Raw genomic sequence first — 19,455 nt, forward strand, 5'->3', positions numbered from 1 at the left:
CCTCCACGTGCCTGTATGACCTCCCTACAACCCACACCAGTGGCTCAGGTAATGCAGCTCATCCAGGATGGCACATCAATGCGAGCTGTGGCAAGAAGCAGGAACTAAACGGACTGAGGTGATCGCAATCTGTGAGTAGGTCTGGAGCTACTCAGAAACTGCAAATAATTATTTAGTAGCATTTCTGCTAATCTTTCGTTCGCTATTCTGCTAAACTAAGATACACTCCCAGAGGGCGGCGGCATAGCGTGTGCAATGCTGCTAAAAGCAGCTAGCGAGCGAACAACTTGGAATGAGGGCCATAGCTCTTTGTGAGCATGAAATCTTCTTGTGTGACTATAGACAAATTCATTCATATTATTAGGTCTTTTTGAACCCCAATTTCCTAGTGCTAGCAATTTTCACAATTTTCTTTTAGATTTCATTGTGTGTTTTTGTTTTACTTCTCATTAAAAAAACTGACCCTACTCATCCCTCTTCATAGATAAATGCATGTTTTACAGGGATTAAGTTTAATGGAATGTTTTTCATCACCGTACTTTTTATTTTATTTAAGGTTGCGCTCAGATTTTTTTGGTGTTACTTTTAATCCGTAGATCAACTGGGACCAGTCCGCAGAAGACATCCACAACTTTGTAAGGGGGAACGATAAGGTGCCAGGAGCCTGGACAGAGGTCAACGGAACAGTGAGTGTCCAGCACAATTATCGCAAAATTCCACCCAAAGTCCTATACCGTGTATCTCAAGATTCTTACACTTCCAGTATGTGCAAGTTTAATAAAAAAAAGACCTTGAAAGATTAACTTGGCTCTGTAATGCCACCTCTTGGTCACAAGCAGTACTACAGCAGAGTCAAGCTACAGTGATAGACACCATAGATTTTAGACACTTCTACAATAACCAGGGCAGTTGAGAGCCTGGCTGGGCCCAGGTACTTTTCAGGGGGCGTGGCCTTATCACAGGGGTGTGGTCATGCACCCTAAGAAAAAAATACTGAAAAAAATTGTATTTTTACTTTTTTAAGTGCCTCCTCGGCCACACTGCAGCCCAGCACACAGCAGCATGTGATTGGCTGAGGAGAAGAGCTGCAGCTGCTGCTGCCAGGTAATGGGGAGGGGGTCCGGGCCCCCACTGCATACTTGCCTACCTGACCCTCTCCATGAGGGAGAAAATGCTCTGTTCCTGGACTTTCCTGGTAATGTATGATTGCCATCACCTGTGGTGAGCTAGTTAATTGATAAGAAAGGTGTTTCACCACAGGTGATGGCAATCATACATTACCAGGAAAGTCCAGGAACAGAGCATTTTCTCCCTCATGGAGAGGGTCAGGTAGGCAAGTATGCCCCACTGGGCCCCTCCATCAGACCTGGGCCTGGGTAATTTGTCCCCCCCCCTCTCGGCACCACTGACAATAACTCATAGTAAACAACTGAATCTCATTTGCATGTATTTATTTATTATTCAAAGACAGCACATTCATCAATAGTCTTTTGTCTCCTAGGCTTGGCTTAACAGATTCAAAACATTTTTGCCAAACGCTCCTATATACTGTACATTAGGATATCATTCATTCGTCTGTGTCTTTTTATGCAGAAACTGACATTTTTCGGTTCGGCGCTCACTAGTAATGGACCAAATCCTGATGGAGACCTTCTGGAGATCCCTGGAGCATCCAGGCCAGGTGTGGTGACCAAGAATGGCCTGGTACTCTTTGGCAATGATGGAAACACGGTGGGTGCTTTGTGTGGGTAAAAGAGCTTGCGGTAGCCCCAGCCCGAGTTCTGTCCAATGGTGGTCATTCCGAGTTGTTCGCTAGCTGCATTCGTTCGCTGTGCAGCGATGAGGCAAAAAACTGCACTTCTGCGCATGCGTATGCGGCGCAATGCGCACGCGCGACGTACTATTACAACAAACAATGTAGTTTTACACAGGGTCTAGCGAAGCTTTTCAGTCGCACAGGCAGCCGCAGAGTGATTGACATGAAGTGGGCATTTCCGGGTGTCAACTGAACGTTTTCTGGGAGTGTTCGGAAAAACACAGGCGTGCCAGGAAAAACGCAGGTGTGTCTGGGCGAACGCAGGGCGCGTTTGTGACGTCAAATCCGGAACTGAATAGTCTGAAGTTATTGCAAGCGCTGAGTAGGTTTTGAGCTACTCTAAAACTGCACAAAATTATTTTGTAGCCGCTCTGCGATCCTTTCGTTCGCACTTCTGTTAAGCTAAAATACACTCCCAGTGGGAGGCGGCATAGCGTTTGCATGGCTGCTAAAAACTGCTAGCGAGCGATCAACTCGGAATGACCACCTATATTCTGTCATTGGTAACCACAGATGTATTCTATATCTCTGGTTCTTACATATATCTGGAGCATTGCTTTGTTTTAAGAGAAATCAAACGCTGCACCTATTGTAAGCGTGATTCCTACGTTTTGCTGGAATGCTAATGTTTTAGTCATTACCAAATTTCCATACTTATTTTTTAACCCTATGTTTGATAATAATAGCAGTTTACGGTGAAGAACATTAAGTTTGAAGACGGGAAGATGATTCCGGCGTCACAGTACTTCAGATCGTCCGACAGCGCTAGCCTGCAGCTCTCACAGGAGGAACAGGCCATCGCAACTGAGATCCGGGTACGCCAGGGATGGGATATTCTGTAATCGACAATATAATATAATAATATAAGTTTACGTGTTATGTCATGGAAGACCTGCTAATGGGATTTAATGAATACAGAAAATTGCTGGATAAATAAATCTAGAGGTTTAATACTGAATTCTAAAGATGTAGGTTATAATCAGGAGCCGGTAGGTAGTACCCAGGCCTATCTGTGGGCGCAAGGGGCACAGCCATATCCCCAAGACCGTGTAACCACGCCTCTTTTAGCACAGCACGTAAAGACTGCCTCGGTATTCAGTAAATGGTGTGGCCATGCTTTATTCGCTTGGCCACGCCCCCTAGTAACAATTGTGAATTGTGGGTCGTCAGATTTTGCGGCTGATAAATCTGTAGTTTTGATAACGAGAACAGACAGAGTTTACAGTAGCTCTCCAAGGGGGAGATGCATCAAGCCTTGGAGAGACATAAAGTGGAGAAGTTGCCCAAAGCAACCGGTCAGCCTCTTACTGTCATGTAACTAGCACAGTCTTGAAATGACAGTTGGACGCTGATGGGTGCTTTGGGCAACTTCTCCCTTTATCTCTCTCCAAGGTTTGATACATCTCCCCTGAAGTCTTACTACAGCACATTAGTCCATATCTCATCCATATCATGTATTGTGTACCCCCCAATTAGGGATGGCCATTGACCATTGATGATTCATAATCATCGATGGTTTACGGCCGATGTAGAATACGTTTGCCATCGATCAGGGGAGAACTAGATGGTTTCCCTCCATCGATGGCACAGCATAACCAAAAAAAATTTTTTCCTGTCATGGTGCCGGGACACGGAGCATAGCTCCGCCTTTGACACCTGTGAACCCCCCCCCTCCCGTCTCTGATTGGTCCACGGGCCAGTCAGACAAAGAACAGGGATGACCATCGGTTAGTGAAACCACCGTTGGTCATCCATTGCATAGTTGGCCATCCCTACCCCCAATTGCACGCTGTAGCTGGGTTGGCAACAACGGAATGCAGGTGAAAGTGGCCATGAATGATATATTGATATGTCGGTCGTGCCGTCAGATGGGAAACACATCATTTGATGTGGACCCGGCCTTAGACTCCCAAGGGATGTCCGTCCATCGCCCGAGGAAAGGTCCCGCACCCACGTTCATGCTAATGCGTGTTTGTCTTACAGGCTGCATGGAAACGCATACTGACCAACGTCTCCGAGATTGAGGACTCCACTGATTTCTTCAAGGCTGGAGCAGCGTCTATGGATGTTGTGAGGTTAGTTCACGGAGACTTATCTATGCTTGTAGATCACTAGGTGCTATTTGCAGGGTGCTAGAAGCGTTGGTAGGTCATACCCAACCTGCGGCTGCATGAAGCTCCCTACACTGACTTACCTGCGGTAAGAAATCCAACTCACCATAGCCGACAATAGCGACAGGTTACTGAGACACGGAGCCTGAGGCTGAGCCCACCCATCTCCAGCCCTCCTCAGAACTGGTAACGCTTGGATATGCAGATTAGCATTATGGTCAGGGCTACAACAACCTGTAGCCAATGACAACACAAGATTGTTGAACAACAGAGTAATTCAGCTGTGTCATACGTGGGGTCGATCCAATTATCTGTGTTCATCATAGCAGTGGCCGCACTTTACGGCAGCCCAAACTCGCCAAAAAGTGCTCGCTACCCATTAGGGCTCCGATCAATTTTGTGCAAGTTAAGGCTGAAACCAGCTGACGGAGGGTGCAAAATCGGGTGCCATTGCAGGCACTGAAATGCTGCGTCAACGGCACATCGCACCCTTTGTGGATAACAGGATTGATCCCTGTGTGTTATACAAGACAGAAAGTTAAAGTCCTAGGGGGTAATTCCAAGTTGATCTCAGGAGGAATTTAGTTAGCAATTGGGCAAAACCATGTGCACTGCAGGGGAGGCAGATGTAACATGTGCAGAGAGAGTTGGATTTGGGTGGGGTGTGTTCAATCTGCAATCTAATTTGCAGTGTAAAAATAAAGCAGCCAGTATTTACCCTGCACAGAAATAATATAACCCACCCAAATCTAACTCTCTCTGCACATGTTATATCTGCCTCCCCTGCAGTGCACATGGTTTTGCCCAACTGCTAACAAAATTCCTGCTGTGATCAACTTGGAATTACCCCCCTAGTTCTTATTATTCACTGCAGCACATAACAGTTCCGGGAAGCCAGTATCAAGTTTGTGTTGGAACATTGGCCCTCATTCCGAGTTGTTCGCTCGCAAGGCGATTTTAGCAGTATTGCACACGCTAAGCCGCCGCCTACTGGGAGTGAATCTTAGCTTCTTAAAATTGCGAACGAAAGATTCGCAATATTGCGATTACACATCTCGTAGCAGTTTCAGAGTAGCTTCAGACTTACTCGGCATCTGCGATCAGTTCAGTGCTTATCGTTCCTGGTTTGACGTCACAAACACACCCAGCGTTCGCCCAGACACTCCTCCGTTTCTCCAGCCACTCCCGCGTTTTTTCCGGAAACTGTAGCGTTTTTTCCCACACGCCCATAAAACGGCCTGTTTCCGCCCAGTAACACCCATTTCCTGTCAATCACACTACGATCGCCTGAGCGAAGAAAAAGCGGTGAGTAAAAATCCAAACTTCATAGCAAATTTACTTGGCGCAGTCGCAGTGCGGACATTGCGCATGCGCACTAAGCGGAAAAACGCTGCGATGCGAAGAAATTTTCCGAGCGAACGACTCGGAATGACCTCCATTGTTGCTTCAACCAGACCTGTATATAATACCCTCCTAACCGCAGTCATTGGGATTCACAGCTTGTGGAAGCATTGTAAGTGACTGTTTAACTCTCTTTATACTGGTGCAGTGTTCTCATCCCTCCAGGCTTGTGTAGCTGTCCTTATACTGGTGCAGTGTTCTCCTCCCTCCAGGCTTGTGTGACTCTCCTTATACTGGTGCAGTGTTCTCCTCCCTCCAGGCTGGTGTGACTCTCCTTATACTTGTGCAGTGTTCTCCTCCCTCCAGGCTGGTGTGACTCTCCTTATACTGGTGCAGTGTTCTCATCCCTCCAGGCTGGTGTGACTCTCCTTATACTGGTGCAGTGTTCTCATCCCTCCAGCCTTTTGTGACTCTCCTTACACTGGTGCAGTGTTCTCATCCCTCCAGCCTTGTGTGACTCTCCTAATACTGGTGCAGTGTTCTCATCCCTCCAGGCTTGTGTGACTCTCCTTACATTGGTGCACTGTTCTCATCCCTTCAGGCTGGTGTAACTCTCCATACACCGGTGCAGTGTTCTCATCCCTCTAGGCTTGTGTAACTCTCCTTATACTGGTGCAGTGTTCTCATCCCTCCAGGCTGGTGTAACTCTCCTTATACTGGTGCAGTGTTATCATTCTTCCAGGCTGGTGTAACTCTCCTTATACTGGTGCAGTGTTCTCATTCCTCCAGGCATATGTGACTCTCCTTATACTGGTTCAGTGTTCTCATCTCTCCAGACTTGTGTAACTCTCATCATACTGGTGCAGTGTTCTCATCCCTCCAGGTTAGTGTAACTCTCCTTCTACTGGTGCAGTGTTCTCATCCCTCCAGGCTGGTGTGATTTTCCTTATACTGGTGCAGTGTTCTCATCCCTCCAGGCTTGTGTAACTCTCCTTATACTGGTGCAGTGTTCTCATCCCTCCAGGCTTGTGTAGCTGTCCTTATACTGGTGCAGTGTTCTCATCCCTCCAGGCTTGTGTAACTCTCCTTATACTGGTGCAGTGTTCTCATCCCTCCAGGCTTGTGTAGCTGTCCTTATACTGGTGCAGTGTTCTCATCCCTCCAGGCTTGTGTAACTCTCCTTATACTGGTGCAGTGTTCTCATCCCTCCAGGCTGGTGTAACTCTCCTTATACTGGTGCAGTGTTCTCATCCCTCCAGGCTTGTGTGACTCTCCTTACACTGGTGCAGTGTTCTCATCCCTCCAGGCTTGTCTAATTCTCCTTATACTGGTTCAGTGTTTTAATCCATCCAGCCTTGTATGTCTCACCTTATACTGGTGCAGTGTTCTCATTCCTCCAGGCTGGTGTATCTCTCCTTATACTGGTGCAGTGTTCTCATCCGTCTAGGCTTATGTAACTCTCCTTATACTGGTGCAGTGTTCTCATCCTTCCAGGCTTGTGTAACTCTCCTTATACTGGTGCAGTGTTCTCATCCCTCTAGGCTTGTGTAACTCTCCTTATACTGGTGCAGTGTTCTCATCCATCCAGGCTAGTGGAAGAAGTGAAGCTGAAGTGCAATGGGCTCCAACTGCAAAATGAAGACGTATACATGGCCACCACATTTGAGGATTTCATTCAGATGCTCGTGAGGCGGCTGAGAGGGGATGGAGAGGAGGAAATAGTCATAGACTATGTGAGACCCTTCTCCTTCCTTTTACCATCATGAATTAGATAAGCTAGATATCTTTAGAACGTTTGAGGTTTCTGAATTCTTTACTCTGGGAGATTTCCAGTTAGTGCTAGGAAGACACTGGCAGTGGGTAATTCTATGGGAATTCTTCCAATATAGCAGAGTACAGTAAAGGCAGCAGAGACACCTTCCATCCTGGACCCCAGCTTGCTCTATCTTTCCATATGCCTTTCATTGTGATCCTGAATCCTTTGCTAGAAGAAGCATAATGCGATGCCAGTCACCTGTGCTTCCGCCTGCGGTCGCTGTATAAGATGTGCAGTGACTGGCAGCTGCAATAGGAAAGGTTATGAGATGTTTCTACCCCCCTTGGCGCCTTCCACACTACAGGTCATCCCTTCCTAATAACTGCTTGCAGGAGGAAGCATAGGTGATTGGGATCAGGCTACACTTTGTCCTGCAATTCATTCAGGAACATGAGAAGGTCCCAGGTTGAAGCGTTCTGGTGGGTGGCCTAGGTTAATAGCTCCGCAGAAGACATGCCACTAGTTATAGAACTCAGCGGGCTTTACATTTAAAAAAATAAAAAGTTGGACCCCCCCATTCATTAATATCACCTGTTTTTAGACAGTGGTTACTTACTACTAATTAACTTTTATTTTAAATATTTCAAATAGTTAATGCTTATAACGTCCCTATTGTCCTGAGGAAGTCCTTGTTTTAGCTAATTAAAAAATCCATATTTTTGTAAATGAAGGCATGTGATGTACAATACTAATACAGCTGTCTTTAGTTGACTGCACATAATACAGGGAAAGAACCACTGGATGGATAACGTAGATAGTTTATGAAGAACATTCATGTCGCCCTGGTTCCTATTGCATTAATAGGTTGCAGCCTCAGGATCAGCGTCCCAGCAGTGGGCACAATATGGTAGTGTCTGCACCGCTGCATGCAGAAACCAGATGCTGGTCTGGGTAACTTTATATAACATAGTGTCCTGCTTCACTCCATCACTGGGGGGAGCTGTAGCCATATGTGAAGCAGGGCCGGATTTAGGGGGGAGCGAATGGGTTGGCCGCCCCCCCCCCCCCCTAACACAGTCATAGTCACGCCCACTTTTGAGCAGAAGAGAGCTCTCCGGGGAGAGCCTGAGGCAGAACGATGTGCTGCAGCTTATACCACAGCAGCACAGAGGATCCAGGAGAGCAAGGGTTACAGAGCATTTGCCCCTCACTTGCTGGTGTGTGGGTACTAGGGCTAATAAATACTGTTACCCCATAGCACAGTTACATGTACATAGAACAATCGCAAAGCTCTATCTCAGTCTCACTCAAAAAGTTCAGTCAGAATTGAGAGAGGAGGAGTTAGGATTGCAGATGGGAGGAGTTGGGACTGTAGAGGGAGGAGTCAAGATTAAACAGTAAACCGCCCCCCCAAAGAAAAGTCTAGATCCGTCCCTGATGTGAAGTGGATAGGTCCTATTTCCGCAATAATCCGTGCTATTATTCTAGGTGGAGAAGAGTGCTAACAACATGACCATCAAGATGCCTCATCAGCTTTTCATTAACGGACATTTCACAGATGCTGAGGGTGGGAAAACCTACGACACCATTAATCCCACAGATGGAAATGTGAGTGCGGGTTTGTGGTAAGAAGCATCTGGGGCTTATCCCATTAGAATCCTGTCATTTTATGGCCTTATACATCTAGAACAGCACAACCAGTGCTTCTAATCTCCTTTTGTAAAACTTCTATACCCACCATTTTTAAATCCGAGTCACAGGTGATAGATTGCTGTATTTTTATATACATTCTCTTTTCCTAGGCCATCTGCAAAGTGTCTCTGGCCCAAGTGTCTGATATAGACAAAGCAGTGGCAGCGGCCAAGGAGGCATTTGAGAATGGGGAGTGGGGCAGGATGAACCCAAGAGACCGGGGCCGTTTGCTGTACAGGTGAGATTGGTGTGATGTGTGGTACTTGTAAGAACGTATGCAACAGATGTGTCACTCCCTCTGGGCCTATATCCACGTTGTGTCCTTTGTGGAGTAGTGTTGGGCATTAGAAGTTAAGCCATGCTGCTGGGCCATATGTGAGGACCAGGGGTGGGTGGTAATCCCATGTAGAAGATTGCTGGTCTACACAGTCATTGAGTAGCGACAGGAGGAACAGACTAGAGATCAACAAAACATGGTATCTTACATACTGTAGTGGTCACAAGTCTGGACAACACCTTCTAGACAGATCAGAGAGCCATGCATGGCACTAAGAACATCCTAAAAGGATAAGCGGACATCATGGAGAGGATGTCTAAGAAGGTGCAACTGTGTCCTATCAAGCAGGAGATGACTCGATGAACAGTGACCTAGCACAGAGTATGTCCTTTCCACATCTTCCTGAGATATTCCACTTTCACTGCCAGTGATTGGGGCAGTAATGATTTGGGCCATGTAAGTCTGACTGGCTGTGGCTAGATTGGAGGCGGCCTGAGTGGATCTCTCCATGTCATTTTTTACTCAAAAACCTTTTTCTGGGGGAGGGGGGTTATTCTTATCAAAAGTTTCCTTTTGAAAAGAATAAAAAAAATTGTTGGAAATAACGCCTACTTCCTCAAATACACTGTATGTGCTCTGTTCAATTCTTTGTGTTTTGGTTGTCCTAGGCTGGCCGACCTCATGGAAGAGCACCAGGAGGAGTTGGCCACCATTGAGTCCATAGACTCCGGTGCTGTGTACACATTGGCTTTGAAGACCCACGTAGGGATGTCCATCCAAACATTCCGATACTTTGCCGGATGGTGCGATAAAATCCAGGTGACTGGAAGGTGTTCCCAAAAAGTAGAAAAAACCCCAGAAATATGAGGCAATTTATTCAGTAAAAGTGGCAGAAGAACATGGTCACAGGGACTAAAGTTACAAGAATGGGATAACTCATTTTACAGAATGTTTCGGTCCTGACGTATAAAATTTTTTTTTTTTTAATGCACGTGTTTAGCATATACTAAGAGAATCCATGTCTTACAGGGCTCCACCATCCCGATTAACCAAGCCCGTCCAAATCGAAATTTGACCTTCACCAAGAGAGAACCAATAGGGTGAGCACATTACTGTGATATTTTTGTAGCCAAACAAATAGTTGAATGTGAGATACTACCTTGCCCTATATAGTGTATTTATCCAAACACATGGGACACCCATTATGCTACGGTTGTGTCTATGTTACCTTCGTGAGCAGGACCTGGAAGTGACATAACGAGAGGGCAGGAGAGAACTTCCGCCCTTACAGCACCTAAATGTTTTCTCCGTTCTCCATTCGTTTGAGGTAAAAAAAAATGTTCTATGTACCATTGGACCCTCGCGGGCTCGCTTCGCTCTCCGCGGTTCGAGCTTGGTGTCTCCCTCCGCACTGCTCGCCACAGGTTACTATTCCAAATAGTTTGTGACATGGACCCAGGGGCTTATGGGAAAGGTCCTCTCCACGAAGGGAAACTAGACGCTACCATTGTGCTGCAGAAACATGTTGCTCGTACTTTTATGACTTTTGCTCCATCAAAAAGTATACATTTTCAGTTGCGTTTCATCTTGTGTAACGTGTTTCTGGCAGGGTCTGTGGAATTGTCATACCGTGGAACTACCCACTTATGATGCTGGCATGGAAAGCAGCGGCCTGTCTTGCTGCAGGTAACACGGTGGTGCTGAAACCAGCTCAGGTGAGACATACGGCACCTGAACAGAGGTAACTGCATATAATTCCCTGTATCATTTTTGTTCCGGACGGAAAGAAAGAATGAATAGAATGTATACTTCACCCAGCTCTAGCTATAAGCTGCAAATTCTTTAAAAAACAAAACAAATTTACATATAACGAGTGGAATGGCCAAAATTCTACTCATCTCTATTTGGGTTCACTACGATCCGCCGGCGGCCGGCCTCCCGGCGACCAGCATACCGGCGCCGGGAGGCCGGCCACCGGCTTACCGACAGTGTGGCGAGCGCAAATGAGCCCCTTGCGGGCTCGCTACGGGCACGGTGGCGCGCTACGCGCGCCACACTATTTTATTCTCCCTCCAGGGGGGTCGTGGACCCCCACGAGGGAGAATAAGTGTCGGTATGCGGCTGTCGGGCTCCCGGCGCCGGTATGCTGGTCGCCGGGAGCCCGACCGCCGGCATACTGAAGACCACCCCTGTATTCTGTACAAGACAGAATTTATCATTTTGGAAATTCTCATTGAAGGATAAAGGCAGGAATTTGTTTTGAAATAATATACCTACAGAGAGCAACCACTTATGTTCAGGATATAAATGGTCGTAATGTATCAAATTCTCATTGTTAAAATTTTCAGAACATTATTTAGTAATATTGATATATACCGTACATTCTGCCAGCTTTATATAGCACTTTAAATACTGGACAAACACAGCAAAGGGGGTCATTCTGAGTTGATCGCACGCTGACGATTTTTACAGCGCAGCGATCAGGTTTCTACTGCGCATGCACCGCAATGTGCACGCGCGTCGTAAGGGTACAAAGCGGATCGTTGCTGAGAGATGGATTTAACGAAGAATACATACGCACAGCCGATCGCAAGGAGATTGACAGAAAGAGGACGTTTATGGGTGTCAACTGACCATTTTCTGGGAGTGGTAGGGAAAACGCAGGCGTTTCCGGGCGTTTGGAGGGCGGGTGTCTGACGTCAATTCCGGCACCAAAAAGACTGAAGTGATCGCAAGGGCTGAGTAAGTTCAGACCTACTCTGAAACTGCAGAAACTGTTTTTGCAGAGCTCGGCAGCACAGGCGTTCGCACACCTGCAAAGCGAAAATACACTCTCCCGTTGGCGGCGACTATGCGTTTGCACGGCTGCTAAAAGTAGCTAGCGAGCGATCAACTCGGAGTGACCCCCAATGTTTGGTAACAGGCAGACAGAGGAGTAAGAGGGCGCTCAGTGTAAGCTTACAGTCTGTAGGTAAATGTAGGTTATAATTACCAGAATGTGCGCAAATCAGTCAGGGAAATTATGCAGATTGGCTTAGATAAAACATTAACCGGTATTTTATAAGATTATTTATAGCCTGGACATTTGTTATTCCTCGCCTACATACACATGGAATATTCGTTTTATTTATGCTCTGCAGGTGACCCCGCTGACAGCCCTAAAGTTCGCAGAGCTAACCGTGAAAGCTGGAATTCCGAAGGGAGTGGTCAACATCCTGCCGGGAGCTGGTACGTCCATGATGGGGGGAGCGGGAACACTTGTCTGCCGCAGGGATGAGAGGGAATGGACTTATATGTAGCCACAAAACACTCTGCTGAGGCAATTCAGGTTAGGTTGCAGCTAAATGCGGCCACGGACACTAAAAGGCCACTATTTATGCACGCGGAGGCTAATCAGATACTTTGGGGAGATTTTATTAAATCTTGGAGAGAGATAAATCACACTTGCCTACTCTCCCGGAATGGCCAGGGGCTCACAAAAAATCGTGTGGAGCTCCCGAACCCCACGAAAAAGTGGGCAAGTCTCCAAGAGCCTCCCGCATCCCACCACCCAGCTGCCCATTTGCCGCATCATCATAGCCACACCACCTTGCTGCACAATGCCGGTAATCCTGACATTGTATAGTGGGGGCGTGGCTTCAGTGACATGATCGCGCAGCCACGACCACACCCACAGCTTCTTGCTCCACATCACACCCCCCTCTCCGCCACCTCTGCCAAGCCACGCCTCCCACATCACCCACCTCTATGCCAATCGGAGGGGCAGCTAGACAATTGGCAACTATGAGATAAATTGGTGAAGTTGCCCATAGCAACCAATGAGTTCCAGTCATTTATCTAGCACAGCCTGTAACAAGAGTTAGGAGCTGATTGGTTGGTGTTTTATCTCTCTCTCTACTTTATATCTCTCCTAGTTTTGGTAAATCTCCCACGTTGTTTTGGGGCACAAGACTATTGAAATTCAAGTGGAAATGAATGTACTGTGGGGTCTATTCATAAAGCAGTGAAAAGTGTGGAGAAGTGAGCCAGTGGAGAAGTTGCCCATGGCAACCAATCAGCATTGAAGTAACATTTATCATTTGCATATTAGAAGATTATACAGAGCAGCTGACTACCTCACTTCTCACTTTTCACTGCTTCATGAATAGACCCCTATATGAGGACAATGTATATTGTTTATACTACAGGTAAGTGATATCTCAGTAGTGTATAACTGACCAACCTCTATCTCTCCAATAAGGATCGCTCATCGGACAACGGCTTTCTGACCACCCGGATGTCAGGAAAATCGGATTCACAGGCTCCACCCCCATAGGAAAACATATCATGAAAAGGTGAAACGCGTGGGACAGAGACAGAGGATGCCTTTAGGTGCCCTTAAGTCCCAGTTCATTCATTATTCAGAGCAGCATTTCACACTCAGTTTGGCCTCCAACACTGAGCGCTGTCTAAATAAGCAAATTACTTGACGTGGTCGCTATGCAAGTTTTAGCTTTATTAAGTTTTACTTTAATCGCTCAGGAGATTGGCTGCTCTTTCCAGGTAGTTAGTAATTACAAAGAACGCGTGTAGCTGACTGCTCTGTCTCTCCCCTAGCTGTGCTGTAAGCAATGTGAAGAAGGTATCGCTATGCGAGTTTTAGCTTTATTAAGTTTTACCTTAATCGCTCAGGAGATTGGCTGCTCTTTCCAGGTAGTTAGTAATTACAAAGAACGCGTGTAGCTGACTGCTCTGTCTCTCCCCCAGCTGTGCTGTAAGCAATGTGAAGAAGGTCTCGCTGGAACTGGGTGGGAAATCTCCTCTGATCATCTTCCAGGACTGTGACCTGGATAAGGCCGTGCGGATGGTAAGGTTCTGTGGCTGCTTGAATAAAAGGAAAACATAAAGATTCTTCCATGGTCTACTGTTCCCCTAGCTCAATACAAATATCAAATCTTAAAATTTACGTAGCTCTACTAAAACTAAATTCTTGTAGTATCGCTTTAAGACTAGTGGTGATCAGCGGTTGTATTGCTGTGTTGCCACTAGGGGGCTCAAAGAGTAATCCTGCTCGGTGTCCCTTACCCCTAGTGAGTCCTTTCCTCCATTGTCTAATTTGTGAATTCTGTGCAGTGACTTGTCTGATGTTCTTATGAAGATATGGATATATAATTTCCTCTTCTCTCACCTTCTCTTTCTGCCTACCAGGGGATGAGTGCGGTGTACTTCAACAAGGGGGAAAACTGCATCGCTGCTGGGAGACTATTTGTGGAGGACTCAATTCATGACGAGTTTGTGCGTAGAGTGGTGAGTGCCGGGACTATAGAGACGGAGGCTTACAATTACCCGTCACCTTCCAGACACTAGCATAGTATGACCTAAAAACTACTGTACGTCCATGCACACAGGGGTGCCTCAATGTTTTTAGGAAGGGGGGGGGGGCAAGATTTAATTTCATTTTGGCTCCCCTAAACTACTGAATGTCTCCCCCCTCAGGGGCATCCGGACTTACCTGCCACACCACCTACCTGACAGATTCGTTTTGCACTAACTCCTTTTCTCAATTCAAGTTTAGTTTTTCTCCTGAAATACTGCATGGTTTAGCTAAAGTGAGGGGACGTTAAGAAGGTCTACATGCCTTTTTTCTGGGTTTGAAGATTGTTATTATAACTGGTTCAAGCTGCATTCTTCATAGGTACTACTTTTTGTGGGGTGCAAGGCACACACCTGTACATTCACCTTCTTCGTCCCCTTATCTCATTTACATAATCCCATCAAGTAAAACTGAAGTTTGTTTTTGTACTTCAGCGCACAAGCAGACACATTTCTGTACCTCGATGCATCCAACAGCCGCTGTAAACTTCTGCTCCCCCAAATGCCCCCTTCCTGTGCAATCACGTGCTTTCCCCTGAATCTTACGCCAGAGTAGGGGTGTGATGTCACTGAAGAACTTTTCCACTTTGACTTTGAACTTTTGCATCTTGTAAATGACCAATTGGCCCATGTGCGCAATTAAAGATTTAATTATTCCCTCTGTTCCGTTATTAGACTGGGGAACAAAATTGGGGGGATGCTCATTGATTGCTGCAGTGTATCGGAGCTCCTGGGCACTCTGTACAGAAGAATTGCTCGGAGATCTGTCTCGCTGGACAGAGGTGGTGCCTGGTACACAATACAGATCAATGATCTCTACTGCACGACGCGTTTCACCTGCATTCCTCTGTCAGCAAAGGGAGAAGATTGGAAATAAAACCAGTTGCAAATGGCCTAACTATGCGCTCAGGTCCTCTGTGTTTTTATGAAATCATTTGCTCCAGTCACCCATTGACTACACAATAGCAGTAAAATAATGACATTTGGTGACCCTGGTTCTTTTGATATCATGGGATGCTCTCCTAGGGTACTTGTCCAGAAGGAATAACACCTCCAGTATATATTAGTATACTGATTGCCCACATTCAGCCAGCGTACCCGATACTGGATTGGATGAACCTAACGGCGTATTAGCTAGTTCCTGGGAATGACATATACTCTATAAGCCACAAGGAGGTTCCGGATGTCATTCATATTGGATGCAAATTTGAATGTATTTATTTTTTTACCTTAACCAGGTGGAAGAAGTGAAGAAGATGAAGATCGGTGACCCTTTGGACAGGTCCACAGACCACGGACCTCAAAACCACAAGGCGCACTTAGATAAACTAGTGGAGTATTGCCAGACTGGAGTGAAGGAGGGGGCCACACTGGTATACGGCGGACAGCAGCTTCCCAGACCCGGTGAGCGCCTCCTCTTATCATACGCAGGTCGGGATTATACAGATGCCTCAGATAAGGGGTTAATAGACAACATGGGTGCCTATAGTCTCTGATTTCAAAGGGAATGTCATCCCTAATATAACATTTATTATGAAACATCCAAACTCCCTATATGACCCCTGCTGCCCCCCAGGAGACACTAAGTATCCCTCCCCACATTCGCACCTCTCTAATGATCATTTTCCTCCAGGAGACAGCTGGCAATTCTATGCTTACTACAAACTGTTAATGCTGGGCACCTGAGCACCCCCCTCAGGTGTCTGAACTACTGAGCAGGAGATGTCCTGTATCAAACCTTCTAAAGAAGACAAGTAGGGAAGATGTCCATAGCAACCAATTACATTCTACCTATCATTTTATAGAATGTACTAGATAAGTGATAGCTAGAACTGATTGGTTGCTATCGGCAACCCCTCCACTTGTCTTCTTCTTCTGCAGGTATGATACATCTCAAACAAATGGCATTACTGTATATCAGATGCTTAGCAGAGGCTGTGACATTGGGGGGCAGCGACAGCCAGTCTCTGCATCGTTCCATATGCGTGTAATATTCACTGACTGATGGAGCCAAGCACAATGGTCGGCCAGTCTAATCCAGTCCCTGAGCCAGCCTGCAGCCCACGTGCTGTATAATGCAGGAAGGGGGAAGAGGGCGGCTCAGGACAGAACACGCTGTCACTGGAATATATAATGACCTGGACCAGGCACAAATATCTGCTTTATCAGACTTCCTTACTCCGCTTGTGCCAGGTCTATCTGCCCGGAGCCCCAGGAGCAGACTCGCAGCAATGACATGAGACTGCAATGAGTGACTGTAGAGTGTCAGCGTTAGTTCTCTGACTGCGTTTCTCCGGCAGCGCTGAAGGGGTTAAGCCGTGCATTTTATAATGAGTATGGTACCTGCTCGTGTGACACTGTCGAGAGGCTTCATATGGGAAGCGCGTATGTGTGGCTTGGACAGAGATCGGACTTGTGTCAGTCATGGGGTCTCAGGATCTCCTGTCTGGAAGCTGACATCATCCTATATAATAAAAGGTGAACGTTGCTCCTCACCTCTATGGGGGGGAATTAAAGTGCTAGATGGCACCTGACTGAGCAATTCAATCGTTGTTGCTGGAGCCAACATTACTATTATGTTGTTTGACGGGCTGGTAACTAGTTCTTTGTAATTGCCTGTTGCTGCTACTCTCCCATATGGTGAAAGCACACCAAGAAAATCCACAGCTAAGTATATCGGGGTGTGGCAGGGTAGATCAGGGTGGATCAGGGAGTGGTTATGTAAATCTGAGTGTGGCTGGGTGGACCAGGGAGTGGCCACATAAATCAGGGATTGGCTATGTAAATCATTATGTGGCTGGGTGGATTGGGAGTGGCTCTATAAACCAGGCTGTGGATCAGGGAACGGCTTCATAAATCAAGGTGTGGCTGGGTGGATCATGGTGTGGCTGTGGGGATCGGGGAGTGACTGGGTGGATCAGGGTGTGGCTGGGTGGATCAGGGTGTGGCTGGGTGGCTCAGGATGTGGCTGGGTGGATCAGGGTGTGACTGGGTGGATCAGTGAGTGACTGGGAGGATCAGGGTGTCTCTGGGTGGATCAGGGTGCAGCTGGGTGGATTGGGGATTGACTGGGTCGATCAGGGTGTTGCTAGGTGGATCAAGGTGTGGCAGGGTGGATCAGGGTGCGGCTGGGTGGAGTGGTGGATCAGGGTGTGGCTGTGGGGATCGGGGAGTGACTGGGTGGATCAGGGTGTTGCTAGGTGGATCAAGGTGTGACTGGGTGGACCAGGGTGTGGCTGGGTGGATCGGGGTGTGGCTGGGTGGATCGGGCTGTGGCTGGGTGGATCAGGGTGCGGCTGGGTGGATCGGTGAGTGGCTGGGTAGATGTGCTGGGCAGTGGCATAGCCATTTTGGCAGTGGAACCACTTTGGACCTGATACATTAATAGTGAAACACTGAGAGAAATGTGAAAAGTAAGAAAAACTACCAAAATGCTGCTAATAGTGTACATCATTACTAACAGTGCAAATGTAGTGACCGTGATGTTATACAATCTTGGCTGAAAAGCCCAGAAACAAACCAAAGTAAGGTAACATACTTGCTAAAAGTTACAGGAGCACATGTACAAGGGTGCAAGCCAATAAAATTAAGGTGCTATCACAGTATATATATATATATATATATATATATATCAGTGTTACTCTAGGCTTGTTATAATATTGAATCATCCAGCTTTGTATACCATTTAAGGGTCTGAAGCATTAAGGTTCGTCTGCGCAAATATTTTTTTGTACTTGTTTTTAAAAATGCTTCATAGCGTAGTGTTTATTATTATTGGTGGGTCCGGGACACGGAGTCTTCTAAAGGTAACGTTACAAGATAGATGGAAAATGTCTGTGGGTGAAGCCAATAGAACATTAATACGTTTCTCTGCCAAATGCTGTCTACATTACATTATGACAAAGTCTATTTCGTTTTTTTGTTTTAAGGATTTTTCTTTGAGCCAACGATATTCACAGATGTCGCTGACGACACGTTTATTGCTAAAGAAGAGTCCTTTGGGCCTGTGATGATTATTTCCAAGTTTAAAGATGGGTAGGAGACCGTCTCTATGTAATATCTGTGCTCAGCCCGACTTATAGACCCTGCGACGGGGAACTGTTACCGCCATTTACTGATCGTCTCACTAGTCGCAGTTAGTCCAGCAACGTGATCAAAGAATCAGTCAATCCTCCAATGGGTCAGTGAATCAAGCTGAGGGGGGCGGGTTATTAACATTGCTCAAAGGCCCAATATAAACTGAAAACCTAATAACCAATCAAACACTGCATTTTGTAATTTGCACTAGACCGATTGCTGATTGGCTGCTGAGAGATTACAGCAGAATTCTCAGTAACAATAGCACTCAGTGTCCTAAAACCAACAGCGCCACCTTCCGCAAGACCATAGGTACTGCAGCATTGGGAACATATAAAGCTCCTGCAAACAATTTTAATTATGCTTAATTATTATCACTAATAGGAAAGGAAAACTAGTATGCATTGCAGTAACATTCATATGTAATGGTAGATGCTCAATCAGCTTAATGATATCATTCAGGTGCTCGAAAGGGAGGGGTATTTCTAAGCAAAAAAAAAAAGAGAGATTGTTTCCCCCAGCACCCTGAATGATAACAGTAACCAGATATAAATCCCACATAATATTAGAATTCAGAGATCTTGGTTACACATATTTGCGCAAATGTGTGACTAAGCCCCAAAGCCGCATCAAGGCGTCTCTGTATAGTTGAAAGCACCAAGGAGAAAGACTTACCTTTTAAGTCAGTTATACATGACAGAGGGACTAGATCACAGTGGACAGTAGTGCTCAGGTTCTGAGTGTGTGGTCAGGTCTGTCTGTCAGTCCTACACAGGGACAGGTGAGAAAGATATATAGTAAGTCTGATGTTACTGTTCTGTGTTTCAGTGACATTGACGGAGTTCTAAAGCGGGCCAACGACACAGAGTTTGGCCTGGCTTCCGGGGTCTTTACGAAGGACATCGGCAAAGCTTTGTATGTCAGCGAGAAGCTCCAGGCCGGAACGGTCTTCGTTAACACTTACAATAAAACAGATGTCGCCGCACCGTTTGGGGGCTTCAAACAGTCTGGGTTTGGAAAGGACTTGGGTGAG

The 19,455-nt window shown here is 46.4% G+C and overlaps 1 protein-coding gene across 1 annotated transcript in view; it reads left to right on the forward strand.

Annotated features, from left to right (window-relative positions):
• Positions 1 to 19,455, forward strand: part of ALDH1L1 (aldehyde dehydrogenase 1 family member L1) — a 55,790-nt gene that overhangs the window by 34,920 nt on the left and 1,415 nt on the right. The window contains exons 6-22 of the mRNA XM_063941197.1: positions 597 to 686; positions 1,594 to 1,731; positions 2,503 to 2,631; positions 3,800 to 3,891; positions 6,857 to 7,001; positions 8,513 to 8,632; positions 8,827 to 8,954; positions 9,662 to 9,812; positions 10,023 to 10,093; positions 10,603 to 10,708; positions 12,134 to 12,221; positions 13,234 to 13,327; positions 13,740 to 13,839; positions 14,181 to 14,279; positions 15,584 to 15,749; positions 18,275 to 18,380; positions 19,251 to 19,450. Coding sequence (XP_063797267.1) covers positions 597 to 686; positions 1,594 to 1,731; positions 2,503 to 2,631; positions 3,800 to 3,891; positions 6,857 to 7,001; positions 8,513 to 8,632; positions 8,827 to 8,954; positions 9,662 to 9,812; positions 10,023 to 10,093; positions 10,603 to 10,708; positions 12,134 to 12,221; positions 13,234 to 13,327; positions 13,740 to 13,839; positions 14,181 to 14,279; positions 15,584 to 15,749; positions 18,275 to 18,380; positions 19,251 to 19,450 — 2,023 coding nt within the window. The remainder of the gene's footprint in view (positions 1 to 596; positions 687 to 1,593; positions 1,732 to 2,502; positions 2,632 to 3,799; positions 3,892 to 6,856; positions 7,002 to 8,512; positions 8,633 to 8,826; positions 8,955 to 9,661; positions 9,813 to 10,022; positions 10,094 to 10,602; positions 10,709 to 12,133; positions 12,222 to 13,233; positions 13,328 to 13,739; positions 13,840 to 14,180; positions 14,280 to 15,583; positions 15,750 to 18,274; positions 18,381 to 19,250; positions 19,451 to 19,455) is intronic.

Source organism: Pseudophryne corroboree, chromosome 9, assembly GCF_028390025.1.
Source record: "Pseudophryne corroboree isolate aPseCor3 chromosome 9, aPseCor3.hap2, whole genome shotgun sequence".
Taxonomy (NCBI): Eukaryota; Metazoa; Chordata; class Amphibia; order Anura; family Myobatrachidae; genus Pseudophryne; species Pseudophryne corroboree.